This window comes from Frieseomelitta varia, unplaced genomic scaffold (assembly GCF_011392965.1).
Source record: "Frieseomelitta varia isolate USP_RPSP 00005682 unplaced genomic scaffold, Fvar_1.2 scaffold_885, whole genome shotgun sequence".
NCBI classification, from domain to species: domain Eukaryota; kingdom Metazoa; phylum Arthropoda; class Insecta; order Hymenoptera; family Apidae; genus Frieseomelitta; species Frieseomelitta varia.
In genome coordinates this window covers 351,976-376,939 of record NW_025110684.1, presented here as the reverse complement: position 1 = coordinate 376,939, position 24,964 = coordinate 351,976, and the positions used below count along the sequence as shown (strand labels likewise).

Below are 24,964 nucleotides of genomic sequence, written 5' to 3'. Positions count from 1 at the left end.
GAAACGTTGCATTTTCTATGTAAAAAAAAAAAAAAAGAGAAAGAAAGTAAGAGAAATGTTTTACATGTACAAAAAGTATTTCTTTGATAAAATGTATCTTTGTCAAGCCCATTCTTTTCATTCATTTCGTTTAAACTCGCTCAAATTACAAGTTTGAAGTTCATTTTCTGAAATGTCGCATTAACTTCACATTCCAGGCAGTTTCGGATCTGTTACTTGGGGTATTCTGCATGCCTTTCACACTCCTCGGACAAGTGCTGAAGAATTTCGTTTTCGGTACTACGATGTGCAAGCTCATACCGTATTTTCAAGGTACGTATCGTTCAATTTAGTTAACAAATATCTCAGATCATTTACATTTCGCGGTTCTCGTTTTCACTTCCGACAGTACAGTTTCGAACGATGAAGTAATTTTACCAAATACCTAACGAAATTCATGAAAACATAAACCGCAAGGCAATTGCAACTAACGATATGAAATTTTCGCAGTGGGACTGATTAATTTAATTAAAATACTCGAAATAATTAAATAAAGTAAGAGAGAAATGTTTGAATCAAAGAAGAATATTTCGAAATTATTCCAAACTTCTCAAATTCTCATTACGTCATTCTGGCGAAACTACAGTTTCAAAAAATATTATTTGCTATGTAATTATTATAGATTATTCTGTTCTCAACGTTTTATATGCTTTAATGAATGAGTAATAGACGAAGTAACAGTTCGATTCCAAAAATTGATGAATTCAGAAATTGACGATTACAGAAAATTTGAAATAAAAACGTTGATTAATCATTTGAGCGTTGAATTTTACTTTGTACAAATATATAGTTTTGAAGAAACAATGCGAGTTTAACGCGTCCGCAGCAAAACCAATTTCGCGTGACATTTCATCAACGTGAATTGCACTGTTTTAAATTCGAATAAAGTACAAAATACGTACGTAATCACCCGACGAAATACAATATGTGTATTATGTGTGTATAAAGAGTGAACGCACAATAGTACCATTTTTTAAGGCCTTATTTTTCAATCCACGAGCAATTTAATTTAGCAGTAGGAATACGTCACCAGTAGTGCATGTCAATGCATCCACTGACAAACCATTGTGTTCATCTCAGCCACGCTTCATATTTCTCATTCTGAGATCAATAAATGGAATCAACAAATCACAAGTGAATTTTCTATTAATTTCGTTCGTCTGTTTCGAAGTAAAAACCAGAGAGTGTTTGAACAAAGATAGATAAATACAAATATTCCTCGGTTGATATATTGACTTGTACTACTGCCGATGTATTTCTCCAACTGAATTGATTGCTTGCAGCTTAGCAAATAAGTCTTGAACGAAATTTCTGTACATTTTTGAACTTGCTTCGTCGTATCTTAATATATAAAATCATATCTTACTTTAACTTTGCTCATTTCTTTTTTCATATCCTCTCATATTTTTACTTCTTCTTGTATGCATGTTTATGTTATATTCTTTATACGTTCGTTGTAATTCAAATTTATATTCAAAATATTCTACATTGGACTCTCGGAAAAAGTATGTCCCATTTCATGTATCTCTGGAGATTACTAACTTTACTTCAAACAACTATATCGAGCGAATCATGCTAAGTCTCCTTCTATTTTTAGTTTTTTCTTTTATAGTTTATTACCTTTCTTTAAGAACTAAGAGAAAATTGCAATACATAGTTCTTAACATGCTTAACATTAATTCCACGTTATATTTTATTTATACTTCTTATTATTATACTAAAGGGTGTTTATCATCAATAGTGTTTATTGTTATATTTTATTTATATTTCTTATTATTACATTAAAGTGTATTTATCATCAATAAATATCAGTATTATTGTTATGATCGTTGTCGCAGAAACTAATATTTGATTAATATAATTAATCAAATATTTTGATTATTTTGGTTCTTGATTGATCTGACTGATCTAATATGTTGTACGAAAATATCATCTGAAAACATTATATTCTACATGTATTAATTAAATATGGAAAGTTCATGTAAATACGAGTATATTCGTGGTAAAAGATATCTGTGAAAGTACATACATATACAGTAGCTGCAAAAAATATTTGCGCACATTCTGTTTTTGACCATTTCATTTTCATAGTATCAAATTCTTAGTTATACGAATACCAACACTTATTGATACGCTAATACAACTGACACCTTTTGCATACTTGTGAATGATTAAGTATTAAATAATAATCATTAAACGTACGTGATTGAAATTAATTAATCTAATTTGATGTGAATAATAGTGGCAGTAATTTATTTCATGCTTCACGATTTTGAAAGAGGGTAGTGTACAATCTTTTACAATCCATTATTATTATATATCATCTGATAAATTCATTACGATCAATGAAAGAAAAAGGAATTCATTATTAATATTTGTATGTATGAACATACAAATGTTTCATTTCGGACATTAGGGATTCATGGAAGAACGGGGAGAGTGCACATAAAAATAGAGAATAGAAGAAGAATACGCGGTCATGCAAAGCTTTAGATTGACGTGACCGAACACATCGCAAAAATATTTGCATAGCTTGTGTGAAGCGAGTGAGAAAAATAGTGTACTAGAAGAAGATAGTATGCTTGGATATTGGGCTATATCTCGTGGAAAATATGCGCACTGAATATTTTACACTATCATTTTCTTTTTTTTTTTGTACGACGAGTAATTTGCATGTTTTATTCTATGCTTGAACTGCAATATTCTCACTGAACTCTACATTTAGAAATGATTTCTCGCACAATCATTCATTACATTTTTATTTCTGTACAAATGTTTTCCGCAATTCTACCACAAACGAAAATGGAAATACTGAATAAAATTGTTTCAGGTATTTTTCTGTTCAAGCACAATGATTGTACAATTCTTGTATTTTCTTTTCCCTTACAGATTAATTTTCTTTGAACTCCTACTAGCACACATAGACATATCCTCCTTCCAATTTCATCCGCAAAAAAAATATGCAATTTGCCAAATTTATCTATCTATAATTTAGGATACAATCTAATTTTCAAACACTAAAATAAATGCCTGTTATTACACTATTCCAATATTATTTAGATTCAAACCATATATGCTCTATAGTGAAGTAGCATTATCAATTTAACTCAAATTTGTATTACATTAATTTTAATTACATGTGAGAGATATGAACAAATTCTTGTTTCCAAAATCCAGCACATGAACGTTGCAAAATGCTATCGATAAATTATCGATATTGCGATATTATGAATATTAATAATATACTGATTAATAATAAATGAATATGAATAACATACTGATAACATTATTGAAATATCGATAAACCAAATGACGTAGAACGTAACATGTAGTGTAGTAAATTTATTATTCATTCAAATCTGTTAAGGCCAGTGGTAAGTGCTCCAGGCTCAGCGTGTCAAATTAGGAAATTTTTTTGCAGTTCGCAGGTCATAGATCAATTGGAGAATTTCCGACTAGGCATAAGTTTCAATTAGTTTGAAGATTTTTCCGCACAATAGGAATTACCATGTCATGAACACGTGCGTACCGAAAGTAGTGTCCAGGATTTCCAGATTTCTCATCCACACGAGTCACCCTCATGGTGTGGTGAACGAGAAATTCTGAAAATCTCCTAATCTCAGAGTCCTTTGGAAAGGACGGTCTTGTTACACAAGGGTAATTCAAGGAAATCACAATAACTAATCATCCAGGATCAACTGACTCAGTGACTAAGCACCCAGTAATCGAGTTCAGTTTTTAGAGACGAGTCAATTCAGTCAATATTCGGCTAATCAAATCCTTCGAAATATTTCATTTAGACAGAGCTCTAGCTGTTTAAATCGCTTTTGAAGCCACCAGGCTTATTGTACAATAAAGGCAGTGTTAATTCAAGTTATTATTAATTCAAGTTGGAGTTATTCATTTTCCACGTCAGTGGGTGATATTTCTGATGGAGTATCTATCTATCTGATGTTTTGATCGATATCAATCATCCGTGTCCTAGACAAAACATCATCTTGAATTTCGAAATTAATTTTCTTTCTCCAACTTAACGAACTTTTGGCTTAATACCTTTTACTTGTTTCTAAAAATGGAAAAGAATATATTTCAATTATCGTAATGAGAAATGTTGCAATTTTAAAGATACATATCTTTAATCGACGTCAAATAACGAAGATTCAATGATTTTTGCTTTTAAAGTAATATTTTTTGCAAGATAAACGACTATTTATAAATGTTTCAAGTAACAAATTCAATACCAAATACAGTTTTCAATTTTATTCACTTTATAAGACGTAATACATATTCTTTTTTTATGTTAAATAAAACGAATTCAATCGGATTTATATTTCCAATTCATTGATGTCGTTCAATTCATGATTACTTAATAATGTTACTCAGAGACAGCTTAACTGAATCATTAATGGATCCATTATGATCCATTAAGAATTAAGCAACAATTTATCATAATGCTATAAAATTTTATAAAATTCTAGATCGAAGAAACAACGATAAAAAGAATATTAACACTTTCACCGTATGCTTAAATATTTAGCGCATGATTATATATTATGTTATAAAATTTTCAAAATGATAATTCTGTTTCAACTAATGTTCCAGAGATTCTAAAACGTGTTTGGTAGTAGCAAACATTTTTGCTCCAAACATTCTCACCGAGAATGTGTCAACTTGGAATCTCGTCCCATAGTGCCAACAGTAAAAAATATAAGTTATTAATACAAGTTACTAGTATAAAAAAAAACGTAAATTACTAATATACAATAGTCGAAAAGAATCGCGATGTGAAATGTTGCGTGAGTGCAACATTTCCACTGTGATATTCATCTGGGGCTAAAAATTTAACGTGTAGCAATTACATTAACTCGACGCATCCTACCCAAATTCGCACAATTAGAACCTGTAGCACTACCGGTAGCATCACAGTTTACATTGTAACATATAAATCAGTTTGATGCGAACACTTCCGCTAAACATATACGCTTGCAACGGATGTTTGTTGCAGCGTAGGTAGATATGTGCTGCGTAGGTAGTTTGTCTACCGGAGACGATAATTTATAGAAGGAAGCGAATGAACAACGATTCAGAGATGGCGAAAAATATTTTAACTTGCATATACTCGACGTACAATCAAATCTTCAAAAAACAGAATGTTGCGAACCTGTAGTAGCTACTGTGACGAATCGATAACTTTGGTAGTATTAATTTACAAAATTACAACAAGCTAAAATTAATTAAGTTAGATTAATAATTAAGTTGGAAAAATTTTATTACCTACGACAAATACTAAATATCGAAAATAAAATGTCTTGAGATTCTTGCGTGAAAGAGAATGGCACGCTAAAGTCTAGTAACTTGCAACTACAGGTTACATAAGATCAAAGATGCTCATGTTAAAAGAAAACTGATTAACTATAATATACAAAGATATTAATCACAGAGGTGACATTTAAATAGCATAAAATTGAGTTGCAATAAGAAACACTGAAATAAAAGTCCGATTAATTAAAATGAAGTTTTCTGATTTAAATCGGGAAATTGTGATTGGTTTTGTCAGAGTAATATTGACAAGCTCGTTGAGGAAATAGCGATTGAAAGCGGACAAATAGAATCAAAGTTGGAAATTATTTAAACATAATACACAATATTTGAAACGTGTAAATATCAGAGTTATTTTATCGATAATACAGGTAAATTTATTTGAATAAACAAAAGATTTTCATTTAAACCGTTTTATCGTTTATGTATCAAGTGGGATAATTATTGTTTTATCGTAAGATAAAATAATAATCATTTGATTTTGTAGAGAAAAATAGATTAAAATTTTTAATGAAATTTTTTAGTTAGAATAGTACCCACTTTCATAGGAAACTACAATACTACTAATTTATAATGCTAATATTACTTATTCAATACCACTAATAATGATCAGGAATTAAATAATCAAATACTCAATTAATAATCAATTGAATAATCAAATATTCAAATTTGATGTAAAATATTTAATAAAAAGATGAATGTTTAAATTAACAAAAGAGTATAAAGGTTACTTTGTTTTGCGGTCATTCAGGGATCATTAATTAATTTCTCACGGATTACTCTGAAACTTCTACTGAGAGGTTCGTGACTTGAATACATAATCATTGCTCTTGAGCAGAAAGCTGTAAGGAATGAATAGTAAAATGCTCATTCTTTATGATCGATATAAAAATCTTATATCTAAATGGATATTAAGGCGAGAATATCATTTTTCATAAGTTTTGAACAGAAATAACATTAAACGTTATCACTGATAATAAAAATACACTCTATGCTCAGATTTATGTTTGAAGTATAGGTTCTATATTTCATGAAATAAGAAATATTAGATCAAGACTGTATAAAATTGAAACTATAATAATTTGACTATAATTTTTCAATTTCATGCTAGCTTTAAATATTTTACATTTCACAATACTTTCATGTGATTAACATGCATATTACGTAGTGTTAGAATATTAAATACAAAAACATATTATACAAAATGTCGATTTTATTTTATTATGTTGGATCTATTATGTTCCATCGACAAATTGTTTAAAGAGAAATTGCTCTGCAGAGTTCATTAATATTGTAATTTATTTTCTACTACAAAGTACAAATGTAAATTTGTGTATAACAACATAACTTTTTTTTTCGATATTGCAATCGAAAAGAAGAAAGAAGTTACGATAGAATAAAGTAGTAATCCGGTTTTCTTTGTATCGAAATAGCTTTTACAAAAGAAATTATTGTTCGCAATTTAACTCTTTCGAATGTCGGGTATTACAGTCTTCATATTCTTTATTCTCATTCGTTTTCAGCGCATTTTCACGAATGTATTTTATACGACTTTCATGTTACAAACAAAGCGTTACAATTCGACGAATTCTGCAATCGTTGCGATTGATTTAATTTCTATTTGTCCGTATTAATAAATTAATTGTCAATTTTCTACGATCATTACTAACCAATTTAATTATTCTTCTGTCATAAATATAAATTTATATTGAAAATTATATAAAATTGCATGGACATCAAAATTATTAATGAAAATACAATCAAATCATTTATAATTATATTTCATACGATTGCATTTTCATTGCAATATAACGAAAGATTTGTTGTACTGCACAACCACTATCAAAAGTTCAGCAAATTTTTTCATAAATACAATTTACAATTAACACGATAGTTTTCTCGTTAGATATGAAACTTAGAAGATGAGAAAGCATCGAGTAAGAAGGTTTAACTTTGAATTAAATGAAACGAGAATGTTTGAGCATGTTGTGAATACTTGACTACGAAATAGCTACCGCCAGTTTTGTTCCCAAACTCCGTCAGAGATATATTGGTTGAGAAAGTTTGTCAGAGAACTTGCGAACTTTGTCAGTTTGTTCTGTTGTTTCAGCTGTTTCTTCCTTGTTGTGAAATTTATGAAATTACAGTAAAAAAGTCAAAAGATGATGGATTCGGGAACTCCTGATAATATCCTGATTCTGTGATTTAGATTTTTGACTTTTTGTGAAATTTTCGAATTTTAAAAACTAAATAGTAGTAAAGTATGCCTGACGAGTTAAAAGTATAGAATATACTATCTATATCAGGAGAAGAGAAAGGCATAGAGAATATACCTATGTGTAATATAACTGACATGAAAATGAGAAATAATAACAACACATATTTAACAAATAAAATATTAAGATGTTGACAAAATAGTATTAAGAAGTATGTACAATACGTGTATCAATTAACGTTGAGAAATAATAATGAAAATTAAGAAACATGAGAATATGAATAATAAAGATAACTGTACAAGATATTTAAAGATATATCTATTGATGAAGGTCTTAGTAAAATATGTGTGTACGTAATATTCTTTACATTTTTGGTCCCAAATTTTATTATTCTACAAATGAACCAGTTGTTTTTTTTCTATCTAGCAATAAAACTATATTTCGATATAGCAATCTCTATCTAATGTATGACATACTTTCTAAATGTTACATAAGTTGATTTGTGCTGATTTGATTTGTTAAACCTAGCTCAATTATTTTCCAAACTGTTGCTCTTTATATAGTAATTACATTTCAGAATTCAAAATTTATCATCATATATTGATAAACGAAGAGAAAGATCAAATTTTACACATTATCATGCAATATTATCGTAACTGAAGCTCATTTTAAAATTACTTTCAAACTGTTGTCTAGAATACACAGTATTAACAAATGTTCGAATAAAAAAAAAAAAAATATCAAAACTCGAACAAACAGTAAGTAAATATCAAATCAATGAACGCAACAAATGGAAATTAAATTACGGAAAGTACGTCCCAATAACTCGTGACATTTCAATTATCATAAGAGAATTTCCAGAAGAGAGGAGAAGAAAGGAATGCGAAACTCAGAAAAAGAACAAAGTAAAATCGTTGCCGGTGGGCGACACAGCTTCGCCTGCTATTTAATGAATGTCGGTAAATTAAATTTTTAAATCGCGAAAAAGTAGAACGCGAAATTTTTACGAATCGCTGAACGAACACGACCATTTCGGGGAAAGCCAGTCGTGAAAATTTTGCCTCAGCGGAACGTGATCGCCTGATAGTGAAACACGTTCCGCAATTGGACAAGGCAGAAAACGTACGAGCCTGTGACCCTGCGATCGAATTCTTTGCGTGCCTGCATTACTTACGAGAAAGAGAGAAAGAAAAGGCGCCAATTCAAAGTGTCGACAATTATTCTCACACGGAATCAAATTTACGTACCGATGATCAAGAATGTCTACTTCAAATTGTACTTTCCAAACGCCAGTTTTTCTGTCATCACTGTGTGATTATCAAATTATCTGTCTATTCGCAAATTGACGAACGAAACAACGAGAAACAAGGGGATAAGACTTTTACGCGAATTGATGATAATTGTAGTAGGCGAAAATTTGTTTCACCTATTGAATATTTATAAAGAGTGCTACACTTTTGATATATTCATCTTGAAAGTACATTCTTTTGATTGATCTTCCACAATCGTCAAACGTAGAGATGCATTAAAAAAGTGATTAGCATGAAACGAAAAGAACCGAATTTCGGTAGACTCGACAGTCATTACATCCACGATGACTGGAACCAGCAATACTTTCTGACTCGCATCGCGGGATGGTTTAATTTTTTCTTTTTCCACCAGTGTTTAATCAAGGTAATACAACACGAGTAAGTAATCAAGGCAACAGAATCTTTCATGGACCGTAGAACATGTTTGCAATTAGTATTTACAAAAAATAAAGAAAAACAAGTTAATGAATAAAAAAAAAAATCTTTCTGGATGAAAAATGCAACATATATATATATTTTTTTTTATTTCACATACATCAGTTTTTATTGATTAATTCATTATTTATGTAATAATTATCGTATATGATGATTGTTGCGTATGGATGTATACGTTCCACATTTCAAAACAATTAATCGCGCGATGAACCGTGAATCTTTTAAATCGTATAAAGCTCAGCGGTAAACTATGTATTTCGCATACGGGTGGTCGTATCTATCCCCAAGGATTAATCTGTTTGAAATCGAATTAAAGAGAAAATAGTGGAAAATCTGGTGATGCACGATTAATATTTCATGTACGGAAAATTTTATAATTTATCGCAACTGTTGTATTGTAAATGTTTTTCAGTTTTCCTCGCTCGTAGTGACTAATTTTATTTCTGTTACTGTTCCGTAATTATTTTATACTTTTATATTTTATACTGCACTTTATATCATTCTGTAATCGCTTTATATTATATAATATAATACAATCTATTTATATTGTTTATAGTTATACGTTCTATTTATAATTAATGTTTTATTTCTATTTGTAAACATTGACAAATCATTTAATATAGTTTATTATGGTTTATTCAATTTCATGCACTTTAATTTTTCACCGTGGTTATTCTCTGGCGAATCAATTTGTAAACAAATTTCAAAATTATAAATATGTTATATAACATGTAGCATACTTTAAACTTAAAATCATTAAGTGTTCATCATTTTCTCAATATATACTGAATGAAGTATTGAATTAAAATCAACAGTTTCGTGAAAAATTATTAAATTATCAACGATTTCAAACTCAACATATTTTACAATTTTATTTACGTCAGTATTTTTTTGTTATTTTAAACTTGTGATTTAAAAAAACAACTTTTAAAATTCATATTTGAAAAGTGTCCATGTGTGTGTGTGTGCATCAAAAATAAAGTAAATGTATTAATCGATGTTTTCAATAGATTATTAAAATTTTGTTTCTCTCAATTAGTTAAACAATCAGTATGTTTATTTACAGAGCATATAAACTCTGTCTTTACCATTTAAATTATCAGTCAAGATGCTGTTAAGTAAAAGTCAGCGTTAACGAAATAACTTACTTTATTTAATATACGTTAATATACTTTTTCATCTAGTGAAGTGAACTACAAAATGTGTATGTTTACTTTCGCTAAAATTCCTTCGGACTTTAAGATTTACTTCAAAACTAGTTGAAAAAAAAGCTTTAAAGTTTGAAGTCTTTTTCACGCTTTGCTTAATAACCGGTCACTTTCAATTTCCCATAACTTAACAAAGCTTCCCTCTGAAATTTAATTGTTTATTATTTACTCTACTGACAGTTTGCGTCATTAAGATAAAACGGTCTAGTTTTTAATTGTATTTTGACGGAAAATTTCGCATCGTTGTCGCGAAATAAAGTTTTATTTTCACTTCATCGTGTTTACTTAGTTTTAATCGGTCGCATTAACAGCAAAGTCATTAACGATTAACTTCGAGATTAAGTTTTTGTTTTATCTTAAAAGCAAGAACAACTCAACAACTCACTTTTCTTTCCTTGGAACAACATTTCCTTCGATCGTTACCGAACACGCGACAACGAGAAGTAATTTTACAGTTAACTGCTTGGTCAGAAATGGTTCAGAATTATCCAAGATTATCAAGGAAATAGGATTGCGTATCCATTAGGAATTATACTGCTTATACATGTACACTGTATATAATAAACATCATGTCGTGATCGCCTCCGGTTATTCTCATGTGAACCATCGGAATCGATGCAACTCTGAATAAAATTTTATGCGATACTCAGGCGATAGCCTGTGCTTCTGTTGCATTCGAACAATACAAAGTGCCATTTAAGTAAGATGCTTATTTTTCTCACTCATTCTTATAGCTACAAAAGAAGCTACAATACGCAATTTGTTCAGACATTTCAAACTAATACCGAAATATTAGTATATTCTTCGAATTCGAAACGCGTGGGATATCTGGTTCGTGGTATTGTATAATCGATATCGCGTTGCGAAATTCCTAGAAGTCTGGCAAAAGTATATTTAATCTGAAACTACCGAATACCACTTTTAAGTATTACTACTTAAATACTAAGTGCTAATAACAGAATTGTAAAACCATTTCCTTGTACTGAACAGAGATATAAAATTTTACTGGAAGTCTGTTGCATCGCGAATAAAAGTAAGCATTACATAAATGCATCATGCGTGTAATTTGTGAAAAATGAAAATGCAATTCGTGATAATCGTTTCCTAAATCGGTCTTCAATTATTATTGTTACTTTCGTTAATACATTTTACTATTGAACTTCAACAATTTGGACATTTGCTGAACAATCTTTTCAATTGTGTTAATAAAATTGCCTAGATACGTTTATTTGAAGATTTATATATATATTATCTGTAATTTATTTTTAACAGAAATTATCTCCTGAACTATCCGAAACATTTTAAAACCTTTACTATCGATCGATAGAAGCTATTGGTCTTATTTTTCATTTCCAGCTGTGTCTGTGTCTGTTGGTGTTTGGACACTGGTGGCTATCTCTTTGGAGCGTTACTTCGCTATCTGTAGACCACTAAAGTCAAGAAGATGGCAAACACAATTTCACGCTTACAAAATGATCGTTGTGGTTTGGACAGCCAGCCTCACGTGGAACGCACCGATCCTCGTTGTATCGCGGTTGAAAAATATACGCGGTGGTAAGATTCCTTCTTTCATTTCTCTCTCTGGTACCTTTTCTTCGACCTGTCAATCATTGGAAACAGTATTGTTCCTGAACTGTTGCACATAGGTGAATAAAAAAACGAAAAATAAAATCTAAATATCTCAGCTGCTATCGATGGTAAGAAAAAAAAAAACATGAGATTTGACAGGTCTAATCGGATATTGAATGTTTGAATATGCGAGGAGCTGTACTATATATATTATTTCTTACTATTTCGAATGTTCTGTGTATTTACGTATAGTTGTATTCTCATTACCGTTCATTATAAAATATTTTGTGCCACAACGTGAAAAATTATAAAGTAAAATAAAGTTGCATGGACTTCTGAATATTTTTAATAATACTTGCGATAAATTGTATGGTTGTATTTTTTTTTTATGCTAAACCTAAAGCAAACCTAATTGACGTGTATCACGCACGTACGAGAATTAGCCATTGATTTAATTTATTTATCTTTAAGTGATATAGTTAATCATTTGAATATTTGTATTGGTCTCTCTGATTATTACCCAAATATGATAAATTAATATTTGCTTAGATAATGCAAGAATCTCAAAATAGCCTCCTCCATTCGAATAGAATTAAATCATGTCAATTTTTCGCTTTAAGAATGAATTAAGTAGTTTCTGTTATAACATTTATAAATAAATTTACAGAAAATTTAGTAATAGATCGTATTATGTACAAAAACGTTAGTGAACAATTAATAAAAATATTTTATTTCACTATAATTCTCTTCAAATGTAAAGTATCATTACGCTATTATTATTGCACTGTTATATCAAATATTCGTACACTATTTTTCTAGGATAAATATTGTTATATACTTTATTTATTCGAATTCGTGTGCAATATTAAATATTAACAGCTCTGTAATACCGAATTAATTTGTCCTCAATCTAAATTGCACACGCTTACTTGCACTAGCATTTTGACTATGAACAAAACGAATATACAAATTTATCAATAGCTGAGATTCCTTACAAATTAATTAAATTTCGATTTTAGTTATGTTCATTCTAAACAGAGTATGCGAATAACATTTGCATAAATTGCTTACAGTTGATATTTTACGTAACTGACAATCTAACAATCTTTCTTTACATTTCGATCACTATAAAGCTTGCGATCAAAAGAAATGCTAAGCTATAAAATATTTGGTAAAAATATCACGTGAAATATGTCACGCATTGTAATTTCAGTTCTTTTATTGTTGTGTGATAAATCTATATTTGTCGAGACTTGGAATCGAACACTTTTGTTTCCCTGTTAGTTTAGATGTGGGAATTATAATATCATAAAAAACGCAAGCTTGAATTTACGAGAAGCTCAGATCTCCAAAAATGCCATTTACGAAAAATCATGAATCGGTCGTTCTAGCGTTAAAAAATTAGAAACCGATCGACGACAATATTAGAAAACTGACAATAAAAAAAAAAAACCATCAGTAACAGCGTTAAAAAAGCAATACTAACAGTAAATGATTAATACAACTTTCAAAGAGTTCAAAATTTTGACAACATTATAGCGAAAGAAAAAAAAAAAAGAACGGACGGACAATGAATTTATCATCGCAGTTAGTTGTAAAATCTAATGAAAGAACGTATCGAAATCACACTCGCGTGAAAAAGTTCTTACGACTAGCATCTTCGAGGAAAGTTCCCCTTAACGCCGGCCTTTTAAACGGCACTTTCATTCCGTTAGCGCGCGGCCGATATTTTCCCTTTGAAATTCACTGCTCAACTTCAACTACCTTCGCGCCGTCAATTCACTTCGTGAAAATTTACAGGAAAGTTTGATGCTTTCTGTTACAGGAAGGCGCAAGTGTCGAGAAGAGTGGCCAAGCGTCGGCACCGAGAGAGCTTATAACCTTTTCTTGGACGGGACTTTGCTTTTAGTTCCTTTAATCGTGATGAGTTTGGCTTATTCTCTGATTGCGGTGAAACTCTGGCGGGGATTGCGCCAGGAAATACGACAAACATCGAATTGTCAACAACGTTGTAAGTATTGCGAAAATGTTGATTCTACACGCGAAAATGAAACGAAACACGCTGCGAAGTTCGGCATAATTAGAATGAGCTTTTGTTCGGCGAGCGAAACTACGCGAAACTGTTCAAGAGTCACGCCTACGGTGCTCTGCAACGAAAGTGGCTGGAATTTCGATTCAATGAGATCTGACACTTGGAACCGGAATGAGGAATTTTCAAATAATTGTGGAGAATGTTAAACAATTGGAACGAATGATGTAATGTAGCTTTAGAATTTTCTTGTTTGATGTTTCATTTGATATATGAAATGGCTGTGTTGTTACCATGAGAAAAATTTTATCTGCGGGTTGAATAATTTTATTTGAATAGTGTACGTAGAAGAACGTTAAATTTCATATGTTCGTGCATTTATGAAAAGATTCGAATGGTTCTCCGACACAGACATCAAAATTTTGTATAATCACACAAAGGTACTGCCAACTTACTTAATTTGATTAGTAAATACCTTTTTACAGTCCAGTTATAAATAGACCTGGTGCAGACATTCCCGGTCTTTTTAATTACACTGTATCATTCATTAGGAAATTCACGAAACAAAACTCTGATCAACTTTCTTTCATTCAGTTGCAAAATACAAACTTGCAAGCACAGCAGTTTAATTAAAAAAAGAGAAACTTCTAAAAAAAGCCATCTACTAACTTCTAATAATTATCTAGCGTGAGCCAGTCGACAATTTCAATAAATAGCAATACGAAATCAATACGTGATGAGAAAACAGTTTGGACGATTCGAACGAAAATGATTAACACAAACGAATCACGTTGCCGAGAGAAGAATCGGGAATGCAAAGAAACAGGCAGAGAAAAACTGCTAACAATCGCGCATTGTTCGTTCAGAAAGCTGGCCGATGCAAGTAATGAATCCGCATTACAGTGGAGAGAACAGAATCCAGAGGGACGCGGAACTCAACGTATGACAAGAGTAATCGAGGAGCCAGCGCAACGATTGTCCTGAATGCTTCCGGCACATCCTCGAGATTAAGGCGAGGATTTTCCTCATCTTCCCACGGATACATCCATGGTTCTCCGGAGGGAGTACCGTCTAGGGTGAGAAAGTGGCGACCGAATACCGTCGCGGCAAGAAAGTGGGTCGTCAGATTTTGACTGACGAGGGGATCGGTGAGGGGTTAGCAGAGCTTATCTTTAATCGTTTCACCAGCCAGGGCGAGAAACGCGTTGGCAAATCGTCTAGGATTCGTCTCCCGTACGAAAGAGGATAATCCAACGTATAGACGTCGATCGGTGGCATCTCGCGTTGCAATTTCTCTAGATTCTAGATCGTTGTTGTATCGATGAGATACGAGGCCGAGTCACACAGTTCCTTCATAATATTTTTTTGATCGATTGAAAGCGGAAGAGATGATGGCGAAGCAAGTTCACTGACGTGGAAGGGCCTTGGGGAATTTTCCCTGACCTTTCCGTGGATCTTTACGTGTGATCTTAATTTTCTTGATCGTAATTTGAAGTCGCGGACCTTGTGAAATTTTTGATGAATCGCCGTAGAATTCACATCTTTCCACATATACTGTAGACATTTCTTTTACCGTTAGTTTCTTCAGGTTAAATTAATAAAATCAAAGTTCACTCGTCACGAACCATTTTCTTAAGTTTCTTTTTGTTTTCACTTTCAGAGTGACTTTCGGTTTCTGCTTTGCGTGAAATATAATATATAGTCACTTTCTAGCACTTCTTTCCTTGAATAATCTTAAAGTTCACTATTTTATATGAAACTTATAGATACTAACTGCGAAAGGATATTTCTAGAAAAATTTATTAATTTGCATGTTTGTTTTAAATAATAAAATCATTTTCACGAAGAATATTTTTACATTCATACGCCGAAAACGAGAATTTAGAGACTCGTACTGTATAAAAGTAAGAAGGAAAGATTTTTAATGACATAAAACTTTCAATTAAATGGCATGAAATTTGCGTCATAAAAGCATGATGACACAATATTATATCTCATATGCGTCAGAAGACTATGTTCGTACGTGCACGAAATTTAAAAGAGATGGCATATACATACAACTGGCAACAATACGAATATTATGAAATGAAAGGACCTGAAAAGAAAAAAATTTCAAACAATAGAACATGGTAATTTATATGTACAAGTTGTTTAACAATTACATCAATCCCGTTGATTTGTTTCGTAAAAATTTCAATTAAATATTTCTAAACAAATTCATTTTAAGTATATAATCTAAGTCTTCGAATTAACAAGTACATGACTTAAGTAGTTCAACTACTTGCTTTGAAACACAACTTGTACGAACACTTAGTAAAGCCTCAAATCGATCGATTTAACCTAATTATCACGAGCAAGATCTAAATTCTGTTCTGCAGAAGTCTGTGTGTTAGGCGTGTATACCAAAACTTTGACTAAAATTTTTACTGCATTTGAAAAATTTTATTTACGAGCGGACAAAGGAGTACTAATTAAAATTGTTATTTAATAATATTTCAACTTAAAATGCGGCGCAAAATTAAAAATTTAAATAGCTAAACTTTTTTTATTCGTAAAAGTTAATAAATGACATCAAGACATACGTCATTTCCTTTTTAAACAATGACACATTATTTTGACTACAATTTGACTTATATTCTTTTGCTTCAGATATTTTATACTTATAATCTGTTTTCGGAACGGAGGGAGTTTTTAGCAAGAAAAAAAGAATTGCTAATTAACATTACGTGAACTACATTCGTGCAAAATTTCGAATTTTTCTGAATTTTTCGGTTGCCAAACCTTCCTTGTTAGTTTAACATTTAAATGTTAATCCTTGCATATTTCTGGCTATATACTGCACAACGACAAATTCATACATTATGTATCGAAATAATCTATGCAAGAAAATCACTATTGGTGTTAGAACTGTGTACTAAGATTAGATCTCTGTATTTAATACAAACAATGTCTACTGAAACTTCCGATAGTGGATGTACGAATGTGGATATCGAACGCATATGTGCACATATATGTATGTACGTATGTGTTGCACAGAACTTGCTATGCGACAACTAGTAAGAATACTCAGTCTTGCTACTGATTACTATATTGCACGCTATTAAACTTAGTTCTCCGCGGATAATAACTTCATCGCAGAAAATTTATTTCGTTTAGCCAAACTTGCAGAATAATTGTTTCCGATTTCCTTTCAGAACATTTCCCTTCTATAAGAGAAACTAAAGCAAGTTAACATATATAGGAAGATATTGATACACCGAAATTCTCTGAAACACTGTGGTTCAATCAGGACGAGAGTTCTTGTATTTCTACATATTTTATGAATTTTGTTAACAACTTATAAGAATGGCCACTTTTTCAGCTTATTCAGTAATTAATATACTGCAGATCCTTATGCATTTATGGAAAATTTGAAGATGGAATATGAAAAAAAAAAAAATATGATAAATATATACTAAATATGATAAATATAATACGAGATAACATTTACTTTAATTATACAATTCACTACGTTATTCACTAGAAGATGAAATAAATTTCTATTTACGAAATGCAATTGCAAATTTAATTAAGCACCTCATTTACATTCCGCGTCAAGAAAAAGTGGCACAATCCTGAAAAGTTTGTATATCGTGGCACGTGTGAGCCAAGCTCAAGTCTCTTTGCCTAAAATTTTAATAGAAATTCGAAATCTAATTTCTCTTCGTGTATTTGAACCGTGGCAATAAATGTGATAATATACGTAATGAAAGCATTATTCGGATAACACGACGGGAACCTTTAGCTGCTACCGCACTGAAGTAGCAGTATTCAGTATTCGCTTGGTATGCGTTCGCCATCTCAAATTAGTGAAACTCAATTTCATGTACAGGAAATTAATGGAAGTTAATGAAGAAACGTTTTCGTTCATATTCTTCAGATTCCGCCTCACGAAATATCCAAGAATTTCCAGTTTCGTCATTTTTCACGCCATTTTGTACTTTTCACTTTTGCTTCGCGTTCAATTTGATCCATGGAGGACCAAGTAACGATTTGTCCTGAGCTTAACAATTAAATTTCCTAAAATTGCAAAATTCAAATGGAGCAAATAATAACAAAAGAAAGCCTTGCCATTCCTTTTCATAAGTCGTTTCACAATATGTTTAAAAAAGAGAATTCGATAATGTAAATCAATTGGATGGAATTATAAATGAAATTTTGTAGCATGATGTTGTGGATTAAAATATTTATAAGTTATTATTTCATAGCGACTTTAAGATTTTCGCGGACAACACTGGCATTATCGTTTTCTTGACTGTTTGTTCAAAAAAGAAATGGTTATAACAAAAAGTCTGCTTTCAAACACATATAGAAATGAAAGTTATTTCGAAAATTGCTCTATTGCATTAATTATCCTTAATTGCGATCAACTCGTGTTTGAAATTTCTAAATGAATCCACGAAAGAGTTAAAAAGTAAAAGTGAGAACATGCAAGACAAAATGTTTCAACAAAACAAATTACTTTAATTATGTAACTTTAATACTCAGCCTTTTAAAATTCTTGTCTCTTAAAATTTTTAAAGCTATATTTATCCCAGCTTTGCTGACTTTAATCTGCTTAAAAAGAGTAAGCTCCTTTCAAGCGATAAACGAATCTTATTTCGAACGCGCGATAAACGGGTCTTTTCCCGCAGAATAAAAAAAAAAAAGAGAGTCCTCTTCCAAATGACAATTGAAAAAATCAATCAGCAATAATCAACATTGCTCTTAGATTGCACAGGCATTCAATAAATTTCTATCGTGATATATGCGACAGAAAAAATATACGAATATATCTATGTATTACTCTGATATCAAAGTTTAAATTCATACGTGATACGCAAAATGAAATGTTTGATAACATAATACAGAGATGTGTATGTACATACAGTCAGTCAGGAAACTCTGCAATAGAAATCGAGCACTTATTATAAAAAAAAAATTTCACGTGTATATTATGCGTGTCATATAAAATTTCACTGAGACATGATGTTCGTGATTTTCACATTTATGAATCACGTTTCACACTTTTTTCATTTCACTTTATTTCATTTCACATTCATGAATCGCAATTTCATAAAATTTCACATTTATCGATCTAGTTTGAAACAAATCTGAAAACGCGCGTTGAAATTGCAAGTTGTTTAAGTGGAACGTAGGCATTTTAAAACTATTTAAACATAATTATATTAACAATCTTCAATGTTCAATAAGATCTTCAACAATTATTACACGAGTATTTATTCTATACATTATTTTCCTGCTAAATATAATTTTACCAATATAATCACGACATATTGTGATGTTCCAAAATTTTTTATACAACACATATACTACACATTCTTGCTGAAAAGTCTTAAGACAAATGGTGCATTTATTTCAAAACTGGAAAAAATTAAGCTTAAAATTTTACTTTTGATACGATCACGATCAGAGTGTATAAAATATTAATATATTAATACACAAAATTTAAAAATTTTATTTTCTATAACAAACATTGGATATTAAAAATAAAAAATGTTCTAGGACTTTTGAACAAAGGTACGTCTTTAAAAGTTCTTCCATAATAAGTGTTCGAATTTTCCCAAACGTCAGTAGAAATCTATGTTTAGAAATCAAAAAGGAATTGAATACAACTGACTTTGAAGTATCACTATAACAGTTTCGATCGAGCCTATCTTATTATTTTCTGTCAGAAAGTAACACGTTTCATATTTTTGAAACACGTGCAACTGCCAGTGAGAAGCAATCCATCTAACAAACGCGATAAAATATCGTATTCACACGCTCTATGTGGCTCCTGTTGAAAAATGAAGTGCCCAAAACTATTCCATCAACGTTAAGAAACAAATGATCAAGGATTCTATAACTGATACATAGTCGTAACGAATCGTCCGTGTTGTTGAAGAGTAAAACCGATATTTCCTCGTTCAGTTCTATATTTAAAATGAAGAACTGCAAAATTCCAACAAATCTTTAAATCATTTATTTTTATCATAACAGATATTAAATCATCGAAAAATATATTAACAGATTCTATTCAGTTCCAAGCCACGAAAATTAGTCCGTCCATTTATAAAGATAGAACGTGATAGAAATATACAAATTATCATTTAGCAGTATATTTATTTATTATCATTTAGTAATTTTTAAATTCTCTGTCTATTCAAAATAATAGCATAATTTTGATTTTAAATATGTTCCATTTACTTGTTCACTTCCTGTTTGACAAATTGTACAACAATTATTTTACGAAACGTATTCGACATAATTATAACGACACTGACAAATCCAACTCATTAATTTTCATTATTTTCTAGAAAAAGTGCCACTTAATCCTTATCTAGTGGTGACTTTCATTTTACAACGATTAGACAAGAAACTAACTTCGCCAAATTAACTTGGAAAATAAAATCGTTTGTATAATTTTATAAAATAATATTACGTGAATGTAATATATATAGAAATTGATAAACGTGAAATATTTAAACGAAACAAACCTACCGAAGCTTCTGTCATCCGAAGATTAAAGGTAGTTTAAAAAAGTATGTCATAATTTTTAAATAAAATACATCCCCTAAAGAGATATCACGAATTTAATAATAAAATAGATATTACAAATTTCCCAATTAAATAGTTCAATTACAAGTAAATGGCTTGATATTTTGTATCAAAATACAAGAAGGAATACATATAAAAAAATTCTATTTATAAAAGTCAATTTGGTCTTCATGTTACACGCCTCAAACACACGGAATCACAGGAAAACATAATTAATCAAAACGATTTTATAATGAATTCAAATGGAAATTCAAAAATTGAATTTATTTTGTCAATTAGGTTAAAACTGCATGTATTACAAGATTTAATGACTGGCTTTAAAAATTACATTTATCGCAGATTATGTTCGCTCTTCACCAAGAGAATTAAATCTACATGAACTCTGCTTTTTTCATCCTTATCTTTTGGCTGTAATGTAAATTTTCTGAAAGTTTGCACGCTCAATATTAGTTCATGCCTTAAAACTGATTTAATCTTCAGCAATTATATTCTCTCATGATATTTTATTAATTTCTAATAAAAATCTTTGTCAAAATGTATAAAATATGTATCAACAACATATCAATAATGTTAATAGAGTATTAACATCCAAAATGTAATTAATAACTAATTAATTATTAAAATCTGTTTTCATAAAATATCACATATTTTAATCTTTTCTTGATATTAGATATTTCGCACATTTCAAACAAATAATAATAATAATAGCAACAACAACATTTAAAACTTCATTAGTCTCTTTTATTCATTTTCTCAATCAACAATTAATTAAACTGTACATTTAAGCCGATGTACTTGAATATTTATACTTGGATCCGTAATGAAGAAGATTACTTCAAAATGTTTAAATTACTATTTAAACCCACTATGTTCGCACTACAAAATATAATTCTGTAAATTCCGCTAAATTTTAGGATAATTCTACGATTGAATTTAATACGACTTTATAAATACACTTAACATTCTGATTAACTGAATAAGCTTTTAAATAAAAGAACATTTACAGCTCTATTTCTTTATCAGAAGAATTAATATTATTATTGAATGCAATTAATTGATACCTAGATCTATGTAAGACTAATAATTAACACTTTAAGTTGTGTTTCTTTATAAGCGAAATGAATATTGAAAATCTTCTCAATTCGAATTAACATTGAGAATATGAGAAAATCAGATCTCTATAAACGTATTATATCGAAGCATTTTTTGCGTGATGCACGTAAATTTTATTCTTCAACACAATCCAAATTATTATCTCAACAATTAGTTAACTAGCTTGCAATTTGCCAAATTGCTTTGTAATTGTTGGATAATTTAGCATGAAAAAATTTAGAGACTTCACTTTTGCCCCGAAAATATTATCTGCAAGAACACCAAATGGAAAAGATAAAAATGCCTAACGATACGAGGATTATATAGAAGAGCACGGCACTCACAGTCCGGAACGTTGAAAGAGAATGATTGTTCATAGGAATTATTCGTCCGTGCGATAATTTGAACCCCTAATATTGGTTATGAAGTATTATTGTTCATTATTCAGATTATCTTACGATTGAATGAGAAGAAATCAATTCTGTAATATGGTATCGATTAAAATTTTACACGTGCATGTTTAATTCCTTTCTATTACGTAGGTAGGTAGAAAGTTTGTTTCATAAAATAAATCTGAATATTTGCGTTAATAATATCATGCGTTTTTATAATTACTGTAGAATCTGTTTCGTGAATCAAAGGGCATAGTGTTGAACGTGTATTAAAAATACACGTGCAACGAATATTTTCGTCCTTCAATCCGTGTAGCTTTTAATACACGTGTATTAAAATATATAATGCGGATTTATTAATATTAGAATTTTATTTTACGTAATTATTAACATGTGAGAGGTTACTCGAATATGTAAATACGTACGCGTTTAATTTCCAAAACAAATATATATTATGAATTATAGATTAGATTAAAGAAACATAAAATTAACAGAATAAATTTGTAGGATAAAAAAATATATATGACATATGATTCGAAATAATGATAAAAAGCAATTATCTGGTTTACTAATAGATGAATATTTTCTGGCAACAGAGGATTCCATTTTTTGGTTGTCACAATATTTTCAACGCTTGGAAAAGCGTATAAAAATAAAAGCAAGCTGTTAAATATTTTTCAACAATGTATATGAATATATTTATTCCAAAACGTGTACAAATGTCTTATACTTTTATACTCTTATCTTATACTACATTAATAACCTTATATACGTTAGTGTATTATTTTCGTTCGTATATTTTGCTACAGCTCTGATTTTATGTACACGTGTATTAAACACTATACGGATTAAAACGTTATCCGTGATATTAAATGCAACATGTGCAATACGTGTAATAGGGATTTCTGGTTTGAACGAATTTATTACTTCACACTGTAGCTTTAACTCTACACGTTTTCAATTAAAATTATTTAATTGACTCGTGACAGAAACGTTAAAGAACGTATGTTGTCAGTTGTATGATTTAATTTGTAACATTGCTCTCTGCGCTGATATTAACAATGATATTTAACAATAATTGGATATATTTTAATTAGAAGCTTGTTCTTCATTTTTGTAGTAAATTTTTGTAGTAAATTCATTTTTTGTAAATAAGTTTAAGATATTAGTAAATCAATTTTGAAAAATAGATTCTATATATTATTTGCTTTATATGTTCTCATTAAATTCGAATATACACGCATAAAAGTTTCGACTTGATCATATTGCTAGTTTCGTCATGTATATAGTTTCTTATCTACCGCGAGTGAATTTAATTTGTGTGTATATAATGAACTAGAAACGCATTATCTTTGCTGAAAGAGCATACCTATACCGCACTATTAATACTTTAACAAAGGAAGCAAAATGAATCAGACCAGAAATAATTTTATCGTACTTACTTTGATAATATGCTTCCGATCAAATAATAGAAACTGAGAGTTGAAAGAGTTAAGTAAAAATATTAAAATTTTTGAAATATGTTACGATGTATAAATACATTTAATACTTTTTATTGCTTTTTCACGTATTTTTAACCAACCAAATTAACGGTCTTAAATATTTTATATTTTTAAAATGTAACACATCCACAAAATTATAATGTAACATCTATATTATTTCTCAAAAGCATTTTTACTTTTAGCTTACTGTTGATTGAAAACTTATACTAATGTCAAAATTTTTATACAATACACAATTTGAAAGTGTTGTGATATATAATTTTATTGATGAAACAAAAATTTTGATTTTTTTTTAAATTTTTCCGAATGTTTTACACTTTTAGAATAAAATATTTAAATTTAAGATAATCACATCTTAAATTTATTTATTGAAACATAATTTTATACGATTCATAATTTAAAAGAATCCTCAATACTTTATGCATATTGTTTTGCAAATAGTAGATTCGATTTCCCGATAAATTTTAACCGTTTCATCAAAGAGATATTCAAAAGCTACGTAACTCTCACCTCGATTAAATCGATTAACTACAAGTCGTTTAAAAGGACTATTACAAAAGATTATTACAAACACTTTGCCGATCATTGTGATGTATATATTTTGCCTGTAATTAATTTAATTTAGTTGATTCTATGATCACAGTTTTGTAACGTCAAATCAATTGACTCCCTACTATTTACACGATCAATTGTAGTTGAAATCGCCAAACTCCTAAATCAAGAATGGTCGTCTTCCTATTGATCAAGCAGAAATCGTTTCGCCAAGTAGAAATTCTTTTGTATGTGCATAAGTAATTTTAAATGAATGAAAGTCAGTCGATTCAATCGCGCCCAGCGAGAGTTGCTTGATGAAAACGTGCTTTAACGTGATTAATCGAGAATCGTTTGCTTTGGGCAATTGTAAGTCGAAAACGAGCAACTTGTTCAACTAAAAACAGGCGAATGGACTACAACTCAAGCCTCGCTTTACACAGCGCTTTTTTACTTTTATCTCTTCGTTAGTAAATAATCTCTTTTAGTCCGTAAATGATCCCTTCATTTACGCGGGTGTTTTGTGTCAATTTACGCGATCTTATTTCACACTGCCTAGGAATCCTATCGTATGTACATACATCGTACGTGTCTATTTCCTTTCATAACACAAAACATTTCGTCTTTTCCAAAATATGTTTTCATATATCAACTACAATTGATTGTGAAAACATGTTTATTTATATCTTTTGAGTTATTTGTTCTAGGAAGTTAAAACGGGACACCCTGTATATTTATTGAAA

The 24,964-nt window shown here is 30.1% G+C and overlaps 1 protein-coding gene across 3 annotated transcripts in view; it reads left to right on the top strand.

The window, feature by feature from the left end:
- Positions 1-200: 200 nt before the first annotated feature.
- The window catches only part of LOC122537044 (cholecystokinin receptor-like), a 31,483-nt gene continuing 6,719 nt past the window's right edge, over positions 201-24,964 (top strand). For 2 of the 3 annotated variants that reach the window (XM_043669938.1, XM_043669936.1), the window contains exons 1-4: positions 201-312; positions 11,884-12,081; positions 13,922-14,107; positions 15,029-15,201. In XM_043669938.1, the coding sequence (XP_043525873.1) occupies positions 231-312; positions 11,884-12,081; positions 13,922-14,107; positions 15,029-15,201 (639 nt within the window). In that variant the 5' untranslated portion in view covers positions 201-230. The remainder of the gene's footprint in view (positions 313-11,883; positions 12,082-13,921; positions 14,108-15,028; positions 15,202-24,964) is intronic. The other variant, XM_043669937.1, reaches the window with a different exon arrangement.